Raw genomic sequence first — 26,354 nt, forward strand, 5'->3', positions numbered from 1 at the left:
AGAAAAATTAATCAATCTTCAAACACACCAACAAGTAGACAACAACGTTCTTTTGTGGTTCACTTTGGTTTCTCCCTCTGTGAAAACAAACTGAACCAAAGTGAGAATGCACCTGCTTTTTAAAGTCTTGGCCTTAGATGAAGAACAAAGCACTGTCATTCAGATCATTCTGACATACTTTACATTCACTGTTAGTGAACACTGTACGTAGTGTTGCCATCATCTTTGTACAGCTGTTCAACAATAGTTTCCCCATAGGATCAATAAAGTTCATCACAATAATGCAAAAAAAATGAAATGTTTGTTCATATAAACCTCAGAATAAATTTTGAGTGAATGTGTCCAAATAGTTTTTGTGAAGCCTTTACAGGTCAGTGAAGGTCATGATCACTAAAAACACTAAAAAACAAACTGAAACAGGAAAGAAAAATGAGCAGACAGCATGCTGTCATCTTAAAGATCTTTCATTATGTTTCATCCTTGAGTTTAGATGCCAGTTCATTTAACGGATCTCATGATCGCATTTTCACAGAATCTGTTGCTTTTAATGTCATCTGTAAGACAAACTGTAAGGGCTTGGAGGTGGACATTAACATGAGTTTTTTTGTCACTACAGGAAGTTGGCAAAGAAGAGGAAGGAAACTCTGAGCTCCAGACAGGAAATGACTTTGATGGTCAACAGCTCCCAACACACAACCATGGTGGACACACACACTCACACACTGAATGGACGCAGTGAGTACACAAAACCACACACACCCCATGTTGTTTAATTTGCAAACACCTCGAACGGAAGCTTCTCCATTATTGTCCAACCAATGTGAAATGTTCTAGTCTCTCCATGGACTCCTGTTCCCTAAATATAATTTAAATAATTGATTTAAGCCTAAAACGAGTCAAAGAAAAGGGATCAGAAAAAAATTAAACCAAGATGAGACGAGCAGAAATTGATGATCGGAAAAGATAAGGTGACAATATCAACTCAAATTAATATAACAGAGGAAGAAAGAATGAGGAAAATATACTGACATTAAACAAAAGAGACAAAAGCCACTAAATGATGATCAGACAAGGAATGAACTCCGAGATGAAACGAGTCGACTTTCCTTTTCTGATCATAGACAAACTCCTGCAGTGATTGGTTGTCTGTCTTTAATCTTTTAATGTACGACAGACAGCGACAGGTCTGTCTGCTGTAAACACAACACTGAAAAATTAATAATCAGGCTTCACTTCCTCCACTTCTCTCCAACGCAGCAGCTTTGTTCTGTTCAGTCGAATATTCAGAAAAGAAAGAGACGAAGTGAGAGACGGAGGAGTGGCTGCAGGTGATGTGACCCAGTGTTTTATCATGAGGTGACGGACTGTCAGAGAGTCAGCCAGAGGGGGGAGAGCCAACTGACGGAGGGATGATGGAGGTGTAGAGGACGGAGGAGTCGACCTTCCTTCAGGCTTTCACCTCCTCTGAGCTCCTCCAGCAGACTCACTCCTTTTATGCTTCTCTTTCTTTGTTCTACTTCTTTTTCCCAAACTCCTGTTTTTCTGATGCCGCTCTTGTTTAACATTCATAGTTTACTCCTGTAATAATAAAATCAGGACTACAACTAACAAAGCTTTTCATCTTGTGCGGAAAACGGTAAAAATAAAAAGCCTGTTTTCAGATGTTCTGTTTCCAACAGTCTGAAACCCAAACAAATCTATTTAATACTGTGTATGATTAAGGGGCTTCTGCGCTTCTGCGACTTTTGTCTCTTTATTCTACAGCTGTTGTAGCTCTTTTCAGAAATCTGACTTACAAAACCTAAAGCTTCCAGCATTTTTGCCAAGGACAAAAAGCAGTCGGCTGATTTTCTCTTGTTGCAAACCAGACTAAATTAAATCTGAAGTTTTATGTGAAAAAAGAAATAAAGGACAATGTAAAAGATGGAGGGATTGACCGCTTTAATGTAAAGTCTCATTCAATAACCTGCAGCATCACACTGCAGCTCTGACTGGAGTCTTTTGGAGACATTAACACTGTGCTTTTGTTTCTGTCCAGCTGTATCATCTCCATCCTCCTTCACACTGAAGACAAACACCATCAGCACCACCGTCCCCAACTCCTACTACCCAGGTAACTGGTTACTTAACAGCCGACAGCACATCTGTTGGGGATTTTTGCTCTACTTGTGGTTTAAAATGTTGGGCCCAGATACAGCTACAGGTCACACAAATGTAGCAAAATGAGTCAGAAAAATAAGCAGTTATCTGATTTATCAGTGATCCCGACCAGTGTCATGCTACACTTGAATGTTAATCAGATATTTGAAATTCTTCCGTTTCTGTGAACAATACAGATCTGAACTGTGAACAGTGAAATCCCAGTACACATTTTCTTATTGAGTTCAGAGTTTGTAGATTCTCCACTAGCTGGATGTTTGGGTAGAAAATGTCATTCAGATCAGATGAGACTACTTAAGTCTGGCTCATCATTGGTGGACTGATGGTCAGTCCAGGTGCACTGGCCTGATTCTGGTGCCAATACTGAGCCAAAGTTGCACGCTGCAGGCCAGAGTATGTGGTCCAGGTTAGTGTGGCAACGTTCAGCCTCAGTTCAGCCCAACTCGGCTGGATGCCTGATCTTTGTTATGTAGGGAGCTGACTTCTCCTTCTTCTGCTCCTTTCTCCTCCTCTCTCTCTGTCCGGTTTTCTGTCTGTCTGCTGCTGATGTGTCCTGATGGCAGATCCCTTCGTACCGACGGCAATTTTGGGTGAGACAGTCTTTCTTCTTTTCTACTATAGGACAGAAAAGCCAACCTGCACAGGTAGATAGACAGGATGTAGACAGACAGGTGAGACAGAGGATGGAGAGACAGGTGGTAGCACAGAGATGAGGATGGAGAGAATGAGAAAAAAGAGAGAGTGATATTTTGGCTTCCATCCATCCCTGCTTGCTTCTCGTTCGGCTGCTTTTGTTTCTTTCATTAAAGTCCTTCATAATTAGTTTTGATTTGTTTTAATTCTTTAACAATATATGAAATCAGTGTATGAACTGATTTTTACATTTATTTTCCTTATTTATTTTTATTGAACAAATTTCCTAAATATTTTTCAATATTTTGTTACTTTTTTCCTCATTTTACTATTTTGTTTTATTTTTTATTACTCAGTTTTGGTTATTACTTGTTTTTCTTGAAACAACGGTGGGCTTCACTCCATCCCCGCATCCACAACATTTTTCGGTGTCGTGTTGACGTCACGTCTGTCTGTGACCTACAACCTCTGCATGGACACAACACGGCCACGTGGACTGGGGGGAACAAAACAACTAACTAAAACTGAAAGTCAATAAAAACACAACAGGAGCGAGTCTGGGGTCCTGGATGTCTTGGAATGTGATTCTTGGATGTCTCTAGTTGAGTGAATATTTTAAATTTAGTCTCTAAAAGTAATTTTATCAATTCAAATGAAAATAGAAAGTGACATGAATGCAACATAAAAATGATCCATTCCAAAAAATTGAGTTAGTAACTTATTTGCACAAGCAAAATGATCAGGAAATTTGCTTCACATATCTTAAGTCTGTACAACAATTTTAACCTTGTGTCTGAAAACACTTTAATTTAACCAGCATTTTTATTCTAGAGCGCAGACAGAACAAGTCAGTATGAACATTTAATAAATTATATTCTGGTTATACTACTACAAACTGGTTATTCTGGTTAAACAGATGTTAAAGTTTGTGGTTTTAATTTTAATATTAGTATTTTATTATTTTAAATCCAAATAATGTTTAACACATCTGCAGCAACATTGTTGACCAACAGTAGATTTGTAGACCTGTTTTGTAGCTAATGGTTCTATTAAATAAAATAACGTGTGGTTGTCTTAAAGCAGCACGGCTCTTGGTTTAAAAAGTGATATTTGAAACAGGAGTCATGACTCAACGGGATTTTATGAATATTTTTTAATACATCTATAATACAGTGTTTTCTTAAGTCAATCTGAACAAAAATTAAATTAATCAGATTGCTAAATGTAGCGTTACACCCTGAGGTTTAGCTCAGCAGTATGGGACCTTCTCACTAAGACAGGTGTGGCTCAGATCAGCTCGTCAGCAGTTCAGGTGCCAGCTAACTTCACAGTGTCATTGGTGTAGCCTGTCGTGAATTTTTTCAGATCAATAATTAATAACTCTTAGGTAATAGTTCTTAGTTTTATTGTGAAAAACACTATAAATCTAAAATGAATCAAGCATGAAGTCTTGTTTGAGCCTCATTTTGTAGCTGTAGCTTAACAATCACGTTCTACCACATTGAGCTGGGCTAAAGAAATGGTACCTGTTTAATCTGAAATCGGATGCTAAATGTGCTGGAAAGGGAAATAGCAAAAAACGATCACAAAAATTCCTGTTTCTCCTCTCTCCTCTCTTCAGGTTAGCTAAACTCTCCGCAGATTTCAGGTTTTGACGTTAGCCGAGGCCACAAGACCTACAATCAGGGTACAATTAGTTGGGTCAAGCAGGTTAGCGGAGTTAGTTCAGGTGCTTGCTGCTAGCTGGACCGCAAGTTCAAATAGTGCTACTACTATGCTAAAAGCTAGTTTTCTGTTTGATTCATGCTAGCTGTCTTAGCATTAGAATAGCTTAGGTCCAGGCCAAAGCTAAAATTGTTGCTTATACCCTGTCTCCTCTTCTTCTTCTCTTCTATCTTTCTCTTTGTAAAGTGCCCATTAATGGTAAGTGGTTAAATTTTGGGCTAATGGAGGGGCTCATGGTGGGAGGCTTTGGGGTCACCACTGCACGTGTAGCCACACCAATCACCTGCTGTGATGTCAACACTTAGCATGGCAATGCCTCATTTTTTAGCCCTCTGTGAAATTTTGACATCACAACTGCCCCGACCCGTCCCGCCATTTCATGTCTGGACAATGTGATCATCTCATCCATCCAATCACAAACCACTATCACCTCACCTGTCTCCTCACCATTAGTTGGGCTGTTTGATAAAGAGAGACTCTGGTTGGTCAGTCAGCCTCCAGGTTAGCCAATAAGAACAGAGATAGAGAGTTGAGTGGAAGATATGTCTGCTGAACTTTTGTTGAAATGTTCACATCAGAGTCCTGGACCATTTTCAAGGATTAAAAGTTTATAACAACCAGCTTAAAGAAGAGGTTTGTTGGTTCTAGGACTCTGAATTCTGATCTTTTCACACTGCAGCTCAAATATCCTGGACCACATTTGGACCAGTTCTGTTACCATGTTTTACTGACTTTGCCAGTACCCTCACCATGGGGCACTGCATCTGGTCCAGTGTTATGCCATGCTGTACCGCACCAACACCTAGTTCCTCTTAACAATATTAGGGCTGAAACCCTTATCCTGTCGTATTACTGAATTGTGACCAACAGCTGTGGCAACAGTGTGAAAAGAAAGCAGCCAATCACCATCCTCTCTCTTGTCATGTGATCTGACATCCGCCTTTCATGATTGTTTTTCTGTTATCCCCATGGCAGCAGTGGATGTGGACCAGACCTTGTTACTCTCAGATCACTGAACAGATTAGTGATGAAATCAGTTGTAAAACTGGGCAGTCGATGATTGTTATTTTGTATGAAGCATACTTCACATGTTAACAAGCTTTTCTACACGTACTATTGATCTTATGTTTCAGCGTATCAGTATTTATCTTCTAACTTCACTTTTTACCAAAAGAGGAACATGGGAACATATTGAATCTGCTGATGGGATCACCTACATCTTGTCAAATGTTATGACCAGTAACTCAGTATCAAATTAATTAGATAACCCAGTATCACGCAGAAACCCAAACTTTGTTCACACACATTGCATTACCAGCAGTTAGGTTACTGACAGCTTAATCAAGATCACATCTGTATTTTAAAATCCGCTGCTACTGATTCTAACAAGCTGCATGTAAAAGCCTGTCAAGCTGTTATTCTGTTGGGTTACACATTTAATCAACACTTCATATCTTGTATTTTCAGGTTGGATGGACCCTTAGCAACATCAATTAGACAATAAAAGCAGGCATAATTAGTTTTCACAGCAAACAACATGTGATGACAGATCTCAGTTGATATTTTCTGATATTACTAGTTGTCATGTTGGGCGATCAGAACACTACACGGCTCAAAACATATTGATGCTTCCCTGAATCCTTTTAGTTGAAATGAGGAGCAAAATGCAGCAATGACAAATTTGGCTACAAAATTGGGTTTATTGTGTGTATTCTTTGCCCAGACTCTTAAGCATCAAGGATGTACTGAAAATGTTTAACATTAGCATAACTGAAACAAAACTAAAATAAAGTTTAACCACACTGATGCTGTGACAAGCCAAGTCATAATTCATGTGACTATTTTTAAATTACTATTCGATGTATTGTTAGCAGACAGAGTGATCCTGGATTGTGACCCAGGTCAGTTTGGTCCAGTTCATACCATGTTGAGATGTCCAGCCCATCCTTTCTTCATCACATAACTTTGTGTTGCTGTCTGTCTGTCCAGCTGTGTACTGGCTACAGCTATAGCCTGATCTGTCTGCTACTCCTCTTCCTTCCAGATGACAATCACACTATGACCAGTGAAACCAGTAGCCTGGTCCAGTCCCACTACAAGCAGAGGGAGTCCGAGCGAGAGGCTTTGCCCTATCAGACGGGCCAGCTACACCCGGCTATCCGAGTGGCTGACCTGCTGCAGCACATCACCCAGATGAAATGTGCTGAGGGTTATGGCTTCAAGGAGGAGTACGAGGTGAGAAGCTCAGACATCTTTCACGTCAAAGTTCTTCGGTTTCACTGTAAAAAGGCACACCTTACATTTAATGTAGCACCTTGAACTCAGCAAATGGTCTCAAAGATCATGTAAGTGAAAGGAAATGTAAAGTAGATAAAAGCAACTCCATCAGATACAACTCTGAGCTGGTATTTTAATGTAACGCCAGTAACGGGACATTTTTCTTCACAATCAGTACTTTTACTAATGAGATGTTCAATACATTGTGTTGATGAAACTTAAGTGCTGTTAGGATTTACAATGGAAGACTTTGGTCTTATTGAAACAAATAAAGCTAATATTTCTCTATGGATCCCTGTGAATGGAATTTATATTATTATTGAACATTATCTCAGTCAATGTGGTCAGACAAAGAGTGAATCTGAAGATGAGCACTGATGCCCATCAGGGTGATACTGGTGGTTGGATAGATGGTTGTTGGTAGGGTCCAGGTCTGGTTGCACAGGTATAGGCCATCCATGTATCACAGAGGCAGTACTGTAAGATGAAAGAAAGCCAGCACTGACTTGCATTACCAACTGCTTAATCAAACCAAAGACACTGTAAGTTCTGTGGTTTTATCTGTATTTTCTTACACCACCGCTGAAGAGAAATCATAGATTTGTCTCTTTTAGCGTCCGTCTTCCTGTCTCTTAGAAATGTCAATTGAAAAATGATTTAAACAGTCTGTTCATTCAAAATGTTACTTATTAATCTGTGAAGATTTGGATTTGATGTTTCAGCAGCAGCAGTGATTAGTGTGAAATTAGGAAAATAAGAAAAGTCTGTAAAGAGACAGATAATATTCACTAGCAGCAGCAGTTCTGGGAGTTTCTGTGCAGCTGTTGTGAAGAGAGTGTCTGTACACTCCACATATTTACCCATTTTCATCACCAGAAACTTGCCAATGGATGTTACCTACCTGAACACACACACACACACAGTCACACATACACGGACATACATTATAGATCTTCCCCCGAGCTAATGGGCCAAAATAGGGGATGGCTTGTGTATATGTGTGTGTGTGTTTGTATGTGTGTGTTTAGGTCTGGTTGCCTGCTAGCGGGCTGCCCTCAGGGCTAATCCATTATACATACCGAGTATACACACACACACACACACACACACACACACAGTATTTTCACCCTCCATTTGCAGAAAGTTAGTGGTGTGGAGTTCTTCCAGTGTTTCTATCTCACTCTATGCCCGTCTGTCTGTTTCCAGACTGGTCACAGACAGAAACAAGAATCAATCCCACTCAGTTTCCATGTGCACCAGTATATGTCATTCAGCACCATTTTGTGCCCATATGTTGCTCTGATAGCAATTAAATACCTGCTGTAGGTTTCTGATCTGGTGTGCAGTCAAAAAAGGAGCCACGTGATCACTGCAGGTTTTGGTTGCTGCTGCATCATTTCAGAATAACGAGCCAATGATTTTCTAGAAGATTTTCAGAAAAAACTGAATAATTTGATACAATTAGAGAGAAAATTGGATTCATCTGAAAACAGCGTCATTTTAGCATAGTGTTACCAACCTCCCCTATACACACTCACACATTTTATCCCTTTGGGTATAGAAGCTCAGAGTTGTCATTACTATTTAAACAAATAAAGTATTATGAGCCCAAAAATCATATGAATAAATACTGAAACATTAATGAATGAAACTACAAATTTGTTAACTAAAGCAGAACATTTTACAATAAATGTATATATGAGTAGTAGATAATATAACAGCTGAGTTGCCAAATGATAATCTCAGCACTAATTGCAAACAAAGTAGTAAAGTAGTAGAAGGAAAGTAAGTTGGTTTGTTCTCAATCTAGAAGAACAATAAAAATCAGCATAAGAACAGAAAACCTGAAATTTGATCAAAAGAAAGTGAAAGAAATAGTTACTTTTGTAACTTATTTTGTTACTGAGTTACAATAAATGTAAAAAAATACTTAAGCATCATAATAAGGCACAAAGCTAACCGTTAGCATTTGGTACATGTAAACATACACTATTGTTCAAAATAATAGCAGTACAATGTGACTAACCAGAATAATCATGGTTTTTAGTATATTTTTTATTGCTATATTGCAAACAAGTTACCAGTAGGTGCAGTAGATTCTCAGAAAACAAAGAAGACCCAGCATTCATGATATGCACGCTCTCAAGGCTGTGCAATTGGGCAATTAGTTGAAAGGGTGTGTTAAAACACTGAGGTCATCAATTTTGTGAAGAAACAGGTGTGAATCAGGTAGCCCCTATTTAAGGATGAAGCTAGCACTTGTTGAACATGCATTTGAAAGCCTGAGGAAAATGGGCCGTTCAAGACATTGTTCAGAAGAACAGTGTACTTTGAATAAAAAGTCTATTGGAGAGGGGAAAACCTATAAAGAGGTGCAAAAAAATATAGGCTGTTCAGTTAAAATGATCTCCAAGGCCTTAAAGTGGAGAGCACAACCAGAAAGACATGGAAGAAAATGGAAGACAACCTTCAAAATGGATAGAAGAATAACCAGAATGGCAAAGGCTCAGCCAATGATCAGCTCCAGTATGATTAAAGACAGTCTGGAGTTACATATAAGTACTGTGACCGTTAGAAGACGTCTGTGTGAAGCTAATCTATTTTCATGAATCCCCCACAAAGTCCCTCTGTTAAAAAAAAGGCATGTGCAGAAGAGGTTACAATTTGCCAAAGAACACATCAACTGGCCTAAAGAGAAATGGAGAAACATTTTGTGGACTTATGAGAGTAAAATAGTTCTTTTTGGGTCCAAGGGCCACAGACAGTTTGTGAGACGACCCCCAAACTCTGAATTCAAGCCACAGTACACAGTGAAGACAGTGAAGCTTGGTGGTGCAAGCATCATGATATGGGCATGTTTCTCCTACTATGGTGTTGGGCCTATTTATCGCATACCAGGGATCATGGATCAGTTTGCATATGTCAAAACACTTGAAAAGGTTATGTTGCCTTATGCTGAAGAGGACATGCCCTTGAAATGTTTTTTTTACAAGACAATGACCCCAAACACACTAGTAAACGAGCAAAGTCTTGGTTCCAAACCAACAAAATGAATGTTATGGAGTGGCCAGCCCAATCCCCGGACCTTAATCCAATCGAGAACTTGTGGGCTGATATCAAAAATGCTGTTTCTGAAGCAAAACCAAGAAATGTAAATGAATTGTGGAATGTTGTTAAAGAATCATGGAGTGGAATAACAGTTGCCCAATTGCACAGCCTTACAAGCGTGCATATCATGAATGCTGGGTCTTGTTTGTTTTCTGAGAATCTACTGCACCTACTGGTAACTTGTTTGCCACGTAGCAATAAAAAATATACTAAAAACCTGGATTATTCTGGTTAGTCACATTGTACTGCCATTCTTTGGAACAATACTGTACATTAAATAAAAATCTGATAATACCAACAACCACTTGGTGACACTGGTGTTGATGGAACACCTGAAATGTTTGTTGTTGCCACGAAGAAAGACAATGTGGATTAAAAATCTATTCCAGCTCTTTGGTGTAACAGGTGTAATGTAAAGACAATTTTGTGTGTGTGTGTGTTTTCACACTTTTTTTGTGATGGGTGATAATTCATAGTAAAACACTTTTAACTACTTTGATCAGTGATGTTTAAAGTCATTGCTGCAGTGGCAGGTTTAGTTGAGGTAATGAATAACGAACAGACATCCAGCTGAGTGCCCCACTGATGATTGTTATCTCCCTGATCCCCTCCATGCTTCTCGTTTACTAATTAATCTGATTGGACAGCTTAACGAGGTAAGACTCCTTCTTGGTTTTCAGATTGTTGTTGCCATGTTGTTGTCAACCAGGTCAGAGACTAGTTAATGCCCTCCACACACATTAGCACTGTAGCTGAATGTCTAACTGATGTCTGTAGCTCAGATTTGCCTAGCCCCAGTTTATGGCTCACCTGTTTTAGAATTACATTTCTGTCATCGTGGAAACCATTCTGTGATATAGACCCAGAATATCCAGCAGTGTTTGTGATACCTGTAAGGTCATTTTTAATCAGTTTAAGAGGCACAGGCTGGGGCTAAGATTCACCATTACACCTTCAACCCTCCCTAGATAGCAATCAATCAAGCATGTTTGTTAGACCTTAAACATTTCACAAGTTGCTTTTTGAATAATGTGTTTTTGGACCAATGGTGTTGAAGAAAAGCAGGGAAGACTGCCTTCATCTGTATGAGTTAAACCTAATGTTCTGTATGGACCCATTTGACAGTTAAAACCTTTACTTACATGGCCCTCTTTGCTTTCACTAATCTAATGAGGATTGTTTAGTAAACCTGTGACCTGCTGCCTGAGTCACTGTCAGGCAAAAGAAATTAAAGGTCATTTTTGGAAACTGAAGCCATGCTTTCATGCTGTCTTTGTGTTCTGCATTAGGAATAAACCGTAGCTAGTCAGTATGTCAGCTGCTGCTAATGACAGCATCATCAGTAGCTTTTTCCAGGCTGTCTCTGTAGATCTGGGTCTTCTTATAAATGTGATGTTGTGGACAACAGGAAGACGGTTAGACAGAAACCAGATCTTACCACAGCAGCTAGTTTTCCATCTTCACAGTTCATCAGCAGAGATGTTTATGCCCTGCAGTAATTGTGTGAGGAAGGCAGCATCTTTAAAATCTCTAAAAAAGAGACTGGGTGGAAATAAACTAATGCAAATGAGCCTATTTAAGGGACAACAGAGTCAGTCACATTGGTTTACAATAAATTATGCAATCACAGCAAATTACCCACATTTACAGCTTTAACTGATAATCATTGTAATCAAACTATCTCTAAAATCAACATTCTTCTTTAATTTATTGTACTAAATCTGTGAACATGGGGAACAGTCCAAGGGTCTGGTAACAAACTCTACTTCCAATGTAAAATAAAATATTTTCCTGAAACTTTTGCTATCTTTTAACATCAAACTATTACATATTCAGGTATCGATTCAGCCCACTGAAAAAAAAGAACAAATACAACTTCTTTTTTAAGGTAATTTAAGGTAACTTTTACTTTGTTGTAAAAATCGAACTTAAATTAATCGAATGGGCAATAAAAGTCTTCAGAGACATTGGTTTTAATCTGACACAAGATCCTTTTTATTTAGTGGCAGCCTTATCATTTGTCTAATACTTGCCAACCTAATCTCATTAGCATGATTAGCATGTTAGCATTGTGACAGTAGCCTTTAGCATTTAGTTCAAAGGGCACTGGTTACTCGGAACCCTTTTCAGATAACATTGTTACATTGATGCTCCTTACCACTTCCTGCAGATATGACAGGAAAGTGACAGGAAACTTATTGATGTTTGGGAGATCCTGAGAGAGGAAGTGCACCACAAGAGACACAAAATTACAACAAACTAAAAATTAATCGCAAAAATACAAGCACAAATTTGTGTGTCGAGATTCATCCAGCTCTTACTTATCCCAGAGATGTTGCTTGTGGCAACTGGACATGATTTGAGTTTCACTTTTCTGGTGAAGTGATGAGAGGTGAAAAGATCTTGGATCCAAGGACTTAAAGCACATGCACATACCTGGACCGACCAACAAAGATACACAAAACAACAAAACTATTTAATGATCACAACAGAGCTGCAAAACAACCAAAAAGTGTCAAATAGAGATGTATCAGTGCTTGCAGGCAGTGGTGTATTTAAGAGGCTGTTTTTTTCTTATTTATTTTGCCAGTTATTGTGATGAAACTCTGCTACCTTTATGAACCCAAACACTGCTCAAGTGACATCAGTTCCTTTTCAGGTTAGAGGTTTTATGTCTTTTACATGTTAATCTGTTGGCATAAAATTTAACTTTTTTCTGATTGCCTTTATGGCTTTTTTAAAAATCTGATTCATCTGGATGGCAATGTTTACATAAAGGTGCAGGTTGGAAGCTGGATTTCAGGCCTTGTTGTGGGCCTCCCAAACCTTTATTACGCAGCTGTAGTAGTGTACAGTTGTTTCATAATAAAGCAAATGAAACAAATGTTTGATTTCAAACTGGGGGTAAAAGAATATACAACATATGGCCTTTGACCTTTGTAATGACGGGAGACAGTTGTTGGTGTTTTGAGGGGACAGGTAGCATTAGCATCAGTGTCAGAAACAAGCTGAAGTGAAAAGCCCTGTTTCAAACGCACAGTGAGAGAGGAGTTGCTGCCAGCAGTCATTAGTTCATTCGTTCCTTCGATTCTTTTATTTTGTCCTCCCTTTATTCCGTGCTGTCAGTCATATAGAGCTCTGTATGAGTGTGTGTGTGTATGTGAGAGAGAGACATCGTTCACCTCAGTTTGATGGATGTCTAGAACTGTTAGACTGCTGTCACACACATCTGTCTGCAGGCATTTTAATGAGCCACCCAGGAAACCTGCTGCTGATCAAAGTTTGTGTGTATGTGTGCGCTTGTGTGTGCCTGCACTTGGTAGGGATAGATAGATGGATAGATGGAAAGATAGACAAAACTCAAAATTACGGCAAGACAAAAGTATGACAGACAAGACAACCGCATACGAACTCAAAGAGAGACAAAAAACTACAAAGAGATGGAACAAGATACAATAAGACTGTATCACAAAAACAACTTTAAATACAAAGAAATACAAAACCAAACTACCTCAGAGACAGTAAGAAACTACAAAAACTGCACAAATGAACTACAAAGATGCCACACTGGAACCTGACAGTAGTGAGTCTAAACAACCACATAGGAAACAAAATGTCCACAAATAAATACAAAAAGATATAAACAAAGATACACAAACAGTTGCAAATGAATTAAAAACATCCAGAGAAAAACAAAAGTGTGACACAGATGCTAATGTGTTAAAATCACATGCAGACAAAGACACACAAAAGACTTGAGGAGTCTTGATTTTTACTGCCACAGAATTTAACTGAAAGTGACTTTAACTTGAAGCTCACACTTAATTTGCTTGTAAAACTAAAAACTTTGTTCCGTTATTAAGTGAGATTTTGTCACATAAGCTTAAAAGCTTCAGGGATGATGAGGGATTCATTGAAACATGTTCATGTCATGTCTCATTTTTAGTTTATTGTGTGATGCTGTGATTCTGGCTCCTATTTCCACAGAAAGATAAAAACAGTATACAGTCTTCTCTCGGCACTGAGCAGTCAAAGTAGTTTTACTGTGTTTGAATGCAGTAAAAAACAAACAAAAAAACAACTTTCAGTGTGTTTAGATGACTCCAGCTTCTCTCTAAGCTCATAATTGGACTTAATCATCTGCTCTGTCCATAAATCTTCTGCCTGTGTGTGTTCAGGGAGAGAACAGGAAATCAAACACTTCCTCCGCATTATTCATGCAGTCATTCACTGAATTTCATCAGTCTGGATGTGTTTTTCTTTTACATAAACTGTCTTTTGTTTTTCAGAGTTTTTTCGAGGGACAGTCGGCTCCATGGGATTCAGCCAAAAAGGACGAGAACCGCATGAAAAATCGCTACGGCAACATCATTGCCTGTATGTATGCATACATTCTCATTATCTGAATGGGAAGTACTTTAGTGTCAGTTCAGTGGACGAATGCCAGGCTCAACGGAACTGTGGAAGCATGTCTCTGGTAGAAAACTAACATAAGAAATAGAGTAGAAGGAAAAGTAAAATTTATGAGCGCTAGACAGCAGTTGTGTCCCCAAAAGAGGTTGGACAATAGATATATGGAACCTACATCATCATCCTGAGGTGTTAACATCCTCCAGGACAGTTTAGTGAACCTGCAGGTCAAATCCTCTGATGGTAATATTCTGATGGTCGTCACAGGTATGCAGATCTCTTCAGATGTTTGTCAGAGGCAACATGCACCTAACTTGTGACTTGCTGGTCACGACTCAGGACTTATCTGCATAGCAACTGCCCCATCAGTGTGAGTGTGTGTGTGATTGTGAGTGTGAATGGGTGAATAAGAAGCAGTGTAAAACGCTTTGAGTGCCAATAGGAAGAGAAGTGCTATATAAGTACAGAGCATTTACCATTTATATCCTTGCAGAAGAAAAACACTTTCGGTTCAGAACGTGAATGTTGTAGGATTCTGGACTTGCTGGACCTGACTGGTGGCTTTTTAGGCCATGACTTGGAACGTGTTACCTTCTGACAAATGCGTGAAAGTTGATCTGGGACTTTCATGTCATGTTGATTTCTGATTTGTCGATTCAGAACTTGTTTCAGGACTTGTTGGAATAGCCTTGCCTCGTGTTGGCAGTGAGTTGTTACATTCTAGTTGTCAAGAGAATCTTATTTCTGGATTTGTTTGTCAGACATGGCACTTGTTGGTCCTGACAATGGACTTGGGGTAGAGTTTTTCTGGGATTGCTGAGCTCTTAACTTCAGTTATATCACAAGTCATGGTTGATGATTTGACAGGATTTCACTGATGACTAGGGGATGTGTTTAAATTTAAGGCTTTAACTCATCTGGCTTAACATATTTCTGTCTATAAACAGTGAAACAAGCTCAGCTATCTCACTGACGTTAAAAATTTGGTAATGTGACAACAAAATGGCAGTCACAGCCTTAGTGCTGCATGTACCATCTCGTGTCTGTAGTTATGTAACGGAAAATATCTGCACACACAGTAACATGATGGACATTTTCAAGCATATGTTTTTGGGAATACTTTTTTTTTTTTTGAAACGCTGAGTGCTAAGAAGAGCTGAAGAACTGAATAACCCACTGCTGTGTGGCCCTGGTTGGTTGTGAGCAGTTTATCCGTCTCGAGTCTTGACCTGGGACATGTTTGTCCTGTTATGGAGGCTTTCTTGGAACTTGTTTTTCTCATCTTGGTCTTGGCATATCAAAACACATTAGCTTTTGATCAATAGAATCTATTAGCAATAATACAATGTGTCCATTTCACCCTCTTTTACATTATTCTTCAAAGTGACCAATATTTTTAGTTGTCAAAATAGTTTTTTGTTGGTGTTTAAACTGTTTGAGAAGGAGTATTGGTGGAAACACTCCTAACTATTGGGACACAAGGCGCTACTTTGTGTTGCTATGACAACAACTGCAGACACATAAATCTGGATTTGAAGACGTACAATATTCAGATTTTGTGAAATGATCAGGAATCAGATCAACCTTATAAAGGCATTATTCACATACGAAGAGCAGATACCAGGACTAAAGCTGCCTCTCCTCAAATTTCTGCTTTGTTTAAAGAAGCTAAATATGTCAGCTAATGGGGGTCTGTTGTTTCGAACCATCAGGAAGATCTGGTGTCAGTTTTTATGATCACACGCAGCTCCTGGTCTCACGAACACATCACGTTACTGCTCAAGCTAATGTGCTAACGTCCCAGAAACTTGCCGTTGACAGCTGCTCGTTTTCAGCTGCTGGCTAATATCAACACACAGTCACATATTGCATCCTGTGGTGGTGGAATTATGCTAATGAGGCGTGATAGAGGCTACGGTGGCTCGCGGGGACACGCTTAAAGAAATCACTAACTGGTTCCTCCTAGAACGTACATGTAGGGCCAAGAGGAGCAAATAAATCATATGTGATGGTGATTTCTTTTTTTATGTTAGGCACCTACAATGTCACCCTGTTTTCTTATTATATATTATGTAAATACTAAATAAATAATATTTAACATATCAGTAAAGGGATTGCAGTACAGTGTTTCATTTACCCCCTTTTTATGTCCGTGTTTAAATTTAGATTTAGATTCTCACTTGGTTAAAGTTAGAAAATTATGGTTGTCTAGATTCATAAAGAAACCCATTTATTCAAATAGAATGTGTTTATTTACTTTTAATAAACACATTTCTTCTTCTTCCAATCCTAAAGCTACAGTCTGCAACATTTTGGAATCAATTTAAATTAGTCATTTAGCGGATGTTTTAATCCAAAGCGCCCTTGTCAAGAAAGCTGTGAAATAAGACTAGAAACCACCTCTTCACAATATATTATAGAACATCTCTGTATTAAAAATAAACTATTCACAAAAATAAATTACTAACTATAGCTTTTACTAAAGGCTTTGTGTTGCCACTTTCTTTTTTAAGCCCAATGCTTGATTCATTTAAATAATATGTTAAATCAACACGTAATCAGTTCATTCGGACCTGATTCTCTGTCTGCTCTGTGCTGTGAACCATCAAATAAAAACCTTTTCACTATTTTGTTATTCAGTATAGTTTAACAGTTTGTTGTTTTCATTTTTGATCTGTGTTGGTTTATTAGGCTTTTCTAATTAATGAGTCATTTCTGTGTTTTTTATACATGAAATGTATTTTAATGGGGCAGATTTAGACTTGTGCAAGAGGTGAAATCCAATCAAACACATAATGTAAAGATTAATAATGTATAACTGTTCTAACACCCACACACTCCCTGTAGTTTAACAGATGCAGTGTTTATCTAATTTAGCCCAATGAATGTAATTAAGTGGTTGTTCATTTATTATTAGATCATTTGTTCAGCAGAAGTTAATTAGAGGTGATTATGTTCAGCATCACCACGACAACGAGCAGACCAATTAACACAGAGTGTGTGTGTGTGTGTGTGGGTGTGTGTGTGTGTCTGTGTGTATGTGAGCGCAGACGACCACTCTCGTGTGCGGCTGAAGCCTCAGGATGGAGAGAGTGGCTCGGACTACATCAACGCCAACTATGTCGATGTGAGTAACACACACACACTTTTTTTACTTTTTTCTTTCCTTTCCTCTAAAGGTCGATGAAACGTCCCAGATGACTCTGTTTCCATGGTGACAGTCGTCTTCAGCCAGTGTTGGTGATGTAAACAAACTCACACAAAGGAAATGTCTCTGTTGAGAGCCAGCGTGGGGCTGCAGTGCTCAGTTTGAACCTGTCGTAGTGAGGACAGTTTGGTCTGGTCCTCAGACAGAACACAAGGACGGACCTGAAAGGCCCCATCCTGCCTATAAAGGACCCCAGACTCAAAGAGACACAACACGTTTGTCTCTTTGTGGTCTCCTCAGTAGGGTTAGGAATTAAAGAAAAATAAATAAAATAAAAAGAACTGGGTACCCATAACAAAAAAATTATTTGGGTTTCATGCTTTTTTGGCAGAATCGAATTTGAATTAATAAAATTTAAACAACTCCCAACCCTGGGTTAGAAAAAGCTAATGAAGCAGCTTAAAATCTGAAATATCGATCATTGGTTGATATTGATTGTTGTCAGTGAAACAACAGCTGGAACACAACTTGATGTAAAGTCCTCATTCACAACTCTGAGTTTAACAAGAAGAAGGTTTTAGAGCTTGTGCAAGCACTGCAACTGCCTTGGTGAGGGTTCACAATGACATTTAGCTGAAATTGGATGCCAAAGTTCTGTTGCACTCGTTCTGCTATATCTTACACCTGCATTTGACACTGTGGACCATTACATCCTTATCGCTCGTCTCGATATGCTAGTGGGTATCTGTGGCACAGCACTTAATGATTCAAATCTTCAGGTCAAACCTTTTCAATAAAATGGGGTGAGGAGTCATCTGCTACTGCTAGTTTGTTTCCATTTTAGGTCCCATCCTGTTTTCTTTCTAAATTGTATCATTTGGGGTCTATCATTAGCAAACACAATTTGCCTTTTCATTTCTATGCAGATGATATTATATCTACCACTGAGTGGCTCATCACAAAACTCTGGCCAGGTGGTTCTTGATTGTCTGGGCAGCAAATGTTTGTTTTTGAATGAGGGCAAATCTGAAGTCAGTTTGTTTGACTCTAGTGACAAAGGGAAACCGTGTAATATTAATTTTGAAAGTCTATCTTCCAATGTTAACACTATGGTCAGAAACCTAGGTGTTCTTTTTGACAGTGAGCTGAAATTGCTAATCATGCTTTTATTTCCTAGAGGCTTGAATACTGTAATGCACTGTATTTTGGTGTTAACTAGTCAATTCTTCAGTGGCTACAGTATGTGCAGAATGCAGGGGCACACTTACTAATACGTTTAAGTGTGACCACATAACCCCCGAGTTTCGTTCTCTTCTTTGGGTTCCTGTTCATTTCAGGATCCAATTTAAGATATAATTACTCACTTTTAAAGTCCTTAATGGTCTTATTATTTGGCTGATCTGGTTACTATTCATGTGGCAAATTGCAATCTCAGATCCACTCAACAGTACTGTCTAGCTGTGCCTAGATCTAGGTCAAAGTGTTGGGGTGACAGGGCCTTTGCTATTATTGCCCCTAAGCTGTGGAGCTCTTTGCCTCCTGATATTTGCATTACATCTGAGCTCTACACTTTTTCTATACTTAAGAAAAACTTAAGACTCACTTGTTATTTCAGGCATTTGATACTTAATAAGTTATCTCACACTTTTAAAAATATTATTCTATTTTTGAAATATTAATGTTTTATGTTTTTGTAAAGTGCTTAAGTCAATCCTTGATCATGGTCAAGTGCTATATAAATAAAGGTTTCATTACATTACATATTTAATCTCAGACCCTGTGACGTATCCTGGAAGACAAACGTGTGTGTGGCTGATGATGAAAAATACAGAATAAGACCTGAGGACTGGGGACAGGAACAGATGCATGCTGTGTTGTTACTCAGAGTATCTTAATTGTGTTCACTCTTCTTTCCTCTCAGGGCTACCACAGACCCAACCACTACATCGCTACTCAAGGTCAGAACTGAAACCCACACATTTAAACACTGATAGTTTCAGTAATGCTTTGTGTATATACATCCTAGCCAAGCTTCTTCTGTGCTGACTGACAGTAACAGTGATAGTTCTGTTTGTACATGATACAGTGAAGATGGGACCTGGTCACAGACATTTCACACACTTTACTATATTTGTTTGTGTACATTATAATTTATATTTAGCTATTTATTGTGTGTTGTAAACATTTCTCAGTAGTTGACTGACTCTGCTGTAAATACTTAATAGTAATATAATAATAGCCAAAGAAATAAAACTCACCTGCACTTTCCACCCCTGATCCCAGATGTTGCTCTAACTCCCAGTTCTGAGAACTGGATGATCACAAAGTTTGTACTTTTTATCCAATAGTTAAGTTTGAAGTGTAACTCTCAGAAGTATTAGTGATAAACTACACACACTCAGCTCTCCAGGTAGAAATCCATCCTCCCTGAACACACCTGAGTGTTTGTGCAAATGTTTCAGTCTGTGAGCATGAATATAAAGTGTGTGTATTTATGTGTGCGTTTGTTTTAATGTGAGTGTGGCTGTAAAACACTTGAGGACAGGAATGGATTAGCATGAACTAATTAGCTCATCAAAACACAGACTGTCAACAGTGATTAAAAACATTTTTTCTCTGTGTGTCTGTGTGTGTGTTCGCGTCTAATTTGAATTAATTAAAAGATTCATTATAATTCATGTACAGCTCTACTGTCTAATGTGCAGTTTACTCTGCCTGCATGTTTCAGGTCCCATGCAGGAGACGGTGTATGACTTCTGGCGAATGGTTTGGCAGGAGAACACTGCCGCCATCGTCATGGTAACCAACCTGGTGGAGGTGGGGCGGGTGAGTCCACACACGCACACACCCTGATTGTTGTGGCCATCTGCTTGATTTTTCCTCACTGATGAAGTCCGGGACTCCATTTCCCAGAGTGCTTTGTTTATGCTCCCCTATTGTCAAAAAGTTTTATTTATATGGTGTAATGGTACAAGTTCACACATATATGTAACAACAATTTAGGGAGAACGCAAATTACACATAAAATGCGTATTTCACATTTTACACAATTTAACTGTGACTCGATGTCGAATTTGAATAATATTCTGGCTCAAGCAGGCTGAAAAAAATACATATGTCCTGCACAATTTTATGTACTTTTCAAAGATGTAGTTGTATATATGTTGTAAGTGTACACGCACATATGCACAGAGCCTATAACGAAATATACACATGGATTATACAGGAGCTAAATATTTATGAATAAATATATACATATCAACCATAATTCAGACATGCACTATCTAACAGGTTTCAGCTAGTGTTTCTTTTCATTATCAGTTAATCTGATAATTTTTTAGATGAGCTATTGAGTTCATCTAAAACCTCTGAATGTTACATTTACAATAACAACACAGCCAAAATCCTATGTTGTCAGAAGCGGAAATCTGTGAATATTATATATAATATATTGCTCTTGTTGGAAAAGTAATTTAAACTTTTTCTTTTTTATAGTCAAAAATGATATTTTCTTGACTAACGCATTAACTCCTGTCAGCTCTGAGAGTTTAACATTTAAGATCTCATCGCACACAGGAAATCTTTAATAACCGGCTGTAGGTTTTATTGACTCTGTGATCATCCCTCTAGTGCCACCTTCAGGTTTGGCTCTTTACTAATAACAGATTAATGGTCAGGGTGTTGATAAAACATCGCTGCAAGTTGCTTTTATACTTTCCTCATGTGAGCATTGCAGCCTGGAAATGGTTATTGAACTAAAGCCACAGTGATTTGTGGAAAATGGTAAAGTGATAAAAAGTCGCTGTGAGATGTGAGTTCATGAGCTCAGACAGCTCTACACAGCCGAGCTGAACGTTGCTAATGTGAAACTTTCACGTGTCAGATAAAACGATTCTTATTCCTCCTGATTTGGAAGGATTTAATGTGAGATCACACACACACTCACCTGCTGGCATGCTCCCTGTCCCAGCTCTCATTACCACAAAGCACCAGGGATCTGTCCCCCCTCTCCAGGAGCACCGCAGAAGGGTGATATTGGGATGGATTTTGCAGATTATCTCCCTCTGTGTTTCTCTGTCACATACAGACTATAGCCTGATTTGTTCTCTCAACACCCCCCACCCGCTTCCATTTGCCTTGTTGGTTGCTGTGGTGACAGTGTGATTAGCTCAACAGTAATTAGCTGTTAATGAGTGAGGGGGGTGGCACCTCTAATGAGATTTTAATATCAGTTGCTTTTGTTCTGTTTATGTTTTTCTTTAATTAATAAGCCCATTTTCCTGGCTTTCATAAACAATATAATGAGAGTGTTTGTGTGTGTGTGTGAGCAGGTGAAGTGCTGTAAGTACTGGCCAGATGACACAGAGATCTATGGCGACATGAAGGTGACGCTGATTGAGACTCAGCTATTGTCAGAATACGTGATCCGGACCTTCGCTGTGGAGAAGGTAGAACACACCACATGATATATGATTCATGCTACACAGCAGCATGCACTCATACAAATGCACCACATTCACACTTATGCCGTTTCCTGGGTCCATTTTGCGTTTCAGGTTGATGTTCAGGTTATAATCCACATGTGAAGAAAGGAGTTGGTAAAATGTGGGCACCCATCTGACATTACCTCCTTCCAGTACCGCAGTCAGATCACTGTGATGAGTTTAACAAGCATCATAAAGTGTTGCAGCTAATAAAGACATCTGCCTGTGATGCTTCTTATAGGCTGTCCTACGCCATAAGAACCACACAAATTGAGCATGTCACTTTGCATTCATGCAGCACTAAATAATGCAAAAAATAGTCAACCTGTACTTTGGAGCGAGTCTTAAGGGCTAAATTACCCCACAGTTTATCATGACCCAGCTTGGTCACCATGATCTCAGCTCTGTTATACAGGACCTTTACGTTTGCCAGAGACACACAGAGTGCCATCAAAAAACAGTGCTTCTGTAACAATAATAATATTGTTATCTACAATCACACTTTGTCTTCCGCTTCCTCAGAGGGGTGTAGCAGAGATCAGGGAGATCCGTCAGTTTCATTTTACTGGTTGGCCCGATCATGGCGTGCCTCTTCACGCCACCGGTCTGCTGGGCTTCATTCGCTGCGTCAAGGCCAAAACCCCACCCACCGCCGGCCCCACCGTGGTCCACTGCAGGTAAATACGCTTAGTTAGTTTCTGTCATCATAATCAAAATGACATTATTGCTTCAATAAAAATACAAAACACTTTTGTGTGTCAGTGCGGGGGCGGGACGTACAGGTTGTTTCATAGTGATCGACATCATGCTGGACATGGCAGAGAGAGAAGGTGTGGTCGACATTTACAACTGCGTCCGAGAGCTGAGAGCTCGAAGGGTTAACATGGTCCAGACTGAGGTAAACCCTTACACCACTGTAAAAAAAACCTTTACACCACTATAATGGCTAATTGTCAAATATTGCGCTGTTGAAAAAAAAGGTTTTTCTTTTAGCCATTTCTAAATAAGGGGGTAGTAACTTTTGCACACGATGTAAATGAGTTAATTTTATCATATTTACATCATGTTTTTAATAATCTAATTTTTAGGTTCATCTTCTCATTAAAAACACTTTGTAAACACATTTTTGAAATATATAAAAATATTAATTACATTTGTGATATTACAGAAATACAGGTTATTTAGATTCTCAAAATCAACAAGACTATTTGTTTTCCATAGTCCAGCCATAATCCTCTCAGCAAGAAGTGTCCTTTTACAGGACATTTGTTGTTATTCTGCTGCAGCTCTTTTATTGGCTGCCACTGACACAATGTGACAGAAATGGACGAAGTGATGACCTTCTCTGTCTAACTTTTAATGTCACTCATCAGTTTTATTCTGTCCGTTCATCCTCCAGCTGCTGTGTGTTGACATAAATCATTTATGAAGTGACATTTCAGCAACACTCCTCCTGTCAATCAAAGTTGATGTGAGGAGGAGGGGCGAGGAGTGGATTCCTAACCTCAGTCTCTTTCTGTCCACCAGGAGCAGTATGTCTTTATTCATGACGCCATCTTGGAGGCGTGTCTCTGCGGTGACACAGCGATTCCAGCCAATCAGCTGCGCTCGGTTTATTATGAGATGAACCGATTGGATACTCAGACAAACTCCAGTCAGATCAAAGAGGAGTTCAGGGTAACATATTGATCCACTTGTTAGTGTTTATAATAGACTCAGTTTTTTATGTCTATGTTGATGTAGCTCATTGTTTCTTGGTATTAATGTTGGTACTGACCTCGGTACTGATCCTAACATTGATCGATATTGATCTGTACATGCTCAGACTCTGAACATGGTGACGCCGACATTGCGGGTGGAAGACTGCAGCATCGCTCTGTTGCCTAGAAACCACGAGAAGAACCGCTGCATGGACGTGCTGCCTCCGGACCGCTGCCTGCCGTTCCTCATCACCATCGATGGAGAGAGCTCCAACTACATCAACGCTGCGCTGATGGACGTATGTAACATGCACAGTATTTAGGGGCTGTGCTGGAGCTGTCAGTCACCTTGAATCATCTTCACCAGTTGCACATTAGTGATCTGACCGATCTGACAGTGGCAACAGCGCCATAAATCAGATACGAATATACCTGATGTGGTTCCTGCAATGTCAACATAAGCTAAAAAAACCCTGTGAAAGTTTCCAATATTAGAATAGTTGACTATTAATGTTGGCTGAATATATAGAGTTTTACAGGTATGTCAAAAGTTTGTTAACAATAGCAGGTTCTAATCCTGAATTTCACCACCTAAAACCATTTCATGTATATACAGGATGTTCACATCGTGTCTTTTCATTTTTTAAGTTTTATTATGAAACTAAGTTGTATCAGACAGGAAAGAGCTTCAGTTCTTGGACGCTACTCCACCTTTAATTCTACAATTTAAACAGGATTCCTACAAAGTTTTGTTCATTCGAAATCCTTTCTAATAGTAGGTTTTCCACCTTTGGCTCAGAAAGTTTCAGAAAGTTGTAAAACCCTCAACACTCATTAATCAGCTGAGAAAAGAAGCTCAGATGTGTTGTATGTGTTTACTTGTTGATTCAGTTATTTTTATTTGTGTGGCAGTATATGTATTAGTAGAGGAAGGAGGGTTCACTGAGGCTGCAGACTTACGGGGCCCAGATTCATGTGATTCTTCACCACTGGAATGAAAAGACAGACCGCAAAGATTCAGAGAGACCTTTGGTTTCTATTAGTATTCAATGATCATCTTCTCACACACACACACACACACATACACACACACACACACACACTCATAAACCACAGAATGGTCTTGAACACACTACATTTTAGTAATAAACAACTCTTTTGTCATGGGAACCAACCAAACACTTAACCACAGAGTTTTGTGTAATGGAAATGTGTCCTTTTATATTAAAAGGCCAGAGAAAGTTGTTGTTGTCGGGGTTTAAGTCTTTTCCTGCTGTAGGACTAAATGTACATGGTTTGTGCTTTTCTGTTCCAGAGCTACAAGCAGCCATCAGCATTCATTGTTACCCAGCATCCTTTGCCCAACACGGTGAAGGACTTCTGGCGTCTGGTCCTCGACTACCACTGTACGTCTATCGTCATGCTGAACGACGTCGATCCTGCGCAGGTAAACACAAGAATACAAATATGTACATAAACTTAGGAACACTTGGAAAAATTATAATTCAGTCCTTATGAAACATTTACTCTTCAGCTCAGTGATCCCACGATGGTGGAACAAGCTACCAAACTATGCACGCTCAGCAGACTTGCTCCTGATATTCAAAAAACAGCTGAAAACAGAACTCTTCCGCATCTTCCTACGCATCTATTCTATCTAAAAAAAATGTTTTTTACTTCTTTCTTGCACTTGCATCTCATGAAATGTAAACACTTTTGACTGATAGGACTTCGCTTTGATGTTTTCCCTTTGACTTACATTTTTTCTGCCTTGTACCTCACTAAGTCACTTTGGATAAAAGCGTCTGATAAATTACTTAATGTAAATTAACCATTTACTTTGCTAAACATGATATGTACATTTAAAGTCAGTAAAAGGAGTCATTTCTGTGGCTGTTCATGCTGCAGCTTTGATCTGTGACAATAAGTTAGAAACTATAGAAATGTAGAAAACATGAAAACTTGTGTTCAGGGATGATGTGTAGACAGCTGATAATCATTCCACTCCACGTGTCTCTCAGCTGTGTCCTCAGTACTGGCCAGAGAATGGCCTCCATCGTCTGGGCTCCCTGCAGGTGGAGTTTGTCTCTGCAGATCTGGAGGAGGACGTCATCAGTCGCATCTTCAGGATCTACAACACAGCCAGGGTGCGTTTGTTTTACGCTGCCTCCTCTTCGTGTGATACCTCATTAACGTCACTTGCGTTGATGATAGTCTAAACAGTGGGGGGAGGGGATTAACCCAAACACTAAATGTTCGATTAACAGAAAAAGGATCTGTACAAATTTCACAGCTCACTTGTTCTTAAATCTATTCCATCTAAAAAAAATGTTTTTTCTTCTTTCTTGCACTTGCATCTCATGAAATGTAAAGACATTTGACGGATAGGACTTCGCTATGATGTTTTCCCTTTGACTTACATTTTTTCTGCCTTGTACCTCACTTGTACCATTAACGTTTACGTCATTAGCGTCACTTGTGTTGATGATGGTGTAAACAGTGGGGGGGATTAACCCAAACACTAAATGTTCGATTAACAGAAAGAAGACACGTAGAAATTTCACAGCTCACTAGTTATTGAGGTAAAAGATTAATGAGCATAAAAGAAAAGCTCATTAGCTTTAAACAACAATCACCACTGTGATCACTGGTAGTTCATGCCACAGTGTGGGTTTCTCTTGTAGCTGCTGGCCTCACTGGACCTAACCT

General features: G+C 39.1%; 1 protein-coding gene across 8 annotated transcripts in view; it reads left to right on the plus strand.

Annotated features, from left to right (window-relative positions):
* LOC137104394 (receptor-type tyrosine-protein phosphatase mu-like) overlaps nucleotides 1–26,354 on the plus strand; it is a 121,531-nt gene that overhangs the window by 91,751 nt on the left and 3,426 nt on the right. For 5 of the 8 annotated variants that reach the window (XM_067485477.1, XM_067485482.1, XM_067485480.1 and 2 more), the window contains 15 exons: nucleotides 617–735; nucleotides 2,039–2,113; nucleotides 2,724–2,750; nucleotides 6,563–6,753; nucleotides 14,193–14,280; nucleotides 17,364–17,440; nucleotides 19,383–19,419; nucleotides 20,190–20,287; nucleotides 21,793–21,909; nucleotides 22,468–22,622; nucleotides 22,708–22,843; nucleotides 23,473–23,622; nucleotides 23,771–23,944; nucleotides 24,961–25,092; nucleotides 25,667–25,792. In XM_067485477.1, coding sequence (XP_067341578.1) covers nucleotides 617–735; nucleotides 2,039–2,113; nucleotides 2,724–2,750; nucleotides 6,563–6,753; nucleotides 14,193–14,280; nucleotides 17,364–17,440; nucleotides 19,383–19,419; nucleotides 20,190–20,287; nucleotides 21,793–21,909; nucleotides 22,468–22,622; nucleotides 22,708–22,843; nucleotides 23,473–23,622; nucleotides 23,771–23,944; nucleotides 24,961–25,092; nucleotides 25,667–25,792 — 1,702 coding nt within the window. The remainder of the gene's footprint in view (nucleotides 1–616; nucleotides 736–2,038; nucleotides 2,114–2,723; nucleotides 2,751–6,562; nucleotides 6,754–14,192; nucleotides 14,281–17,363; nucleotides 17,441–19,382; nucleotides 19,420–20,189; nucleotides 20,288–21,792; nucleotides 21,910–22,467; nucleotides 22,623–22,707; nucleotides 22,844–23,472; nucleotides 23,623–23,770; nucleotides 23,945–24,960; nucleotides 25,093–25,666; nucleotides 25,793–26,354) is intronic. The other 3 variants (XM_067485478.1, XM_067485481.1, XM_067485484.1) reach the window with 1 other exon arrangement.

This window comes from Channa argus, chromosome 19, assembly GCF_033026475.1.
Source record: "Channa argus isolate prfri chromosome 19, Channa argus male v1.0, whole genome shotgun sequence".
In the NCBI taxonomy this organism is placed as follows: Eukaryota; Metazoa; Chordata; class Actinopteri; order Anabantiformes; family Channidae; genus Channa; species Channa argus.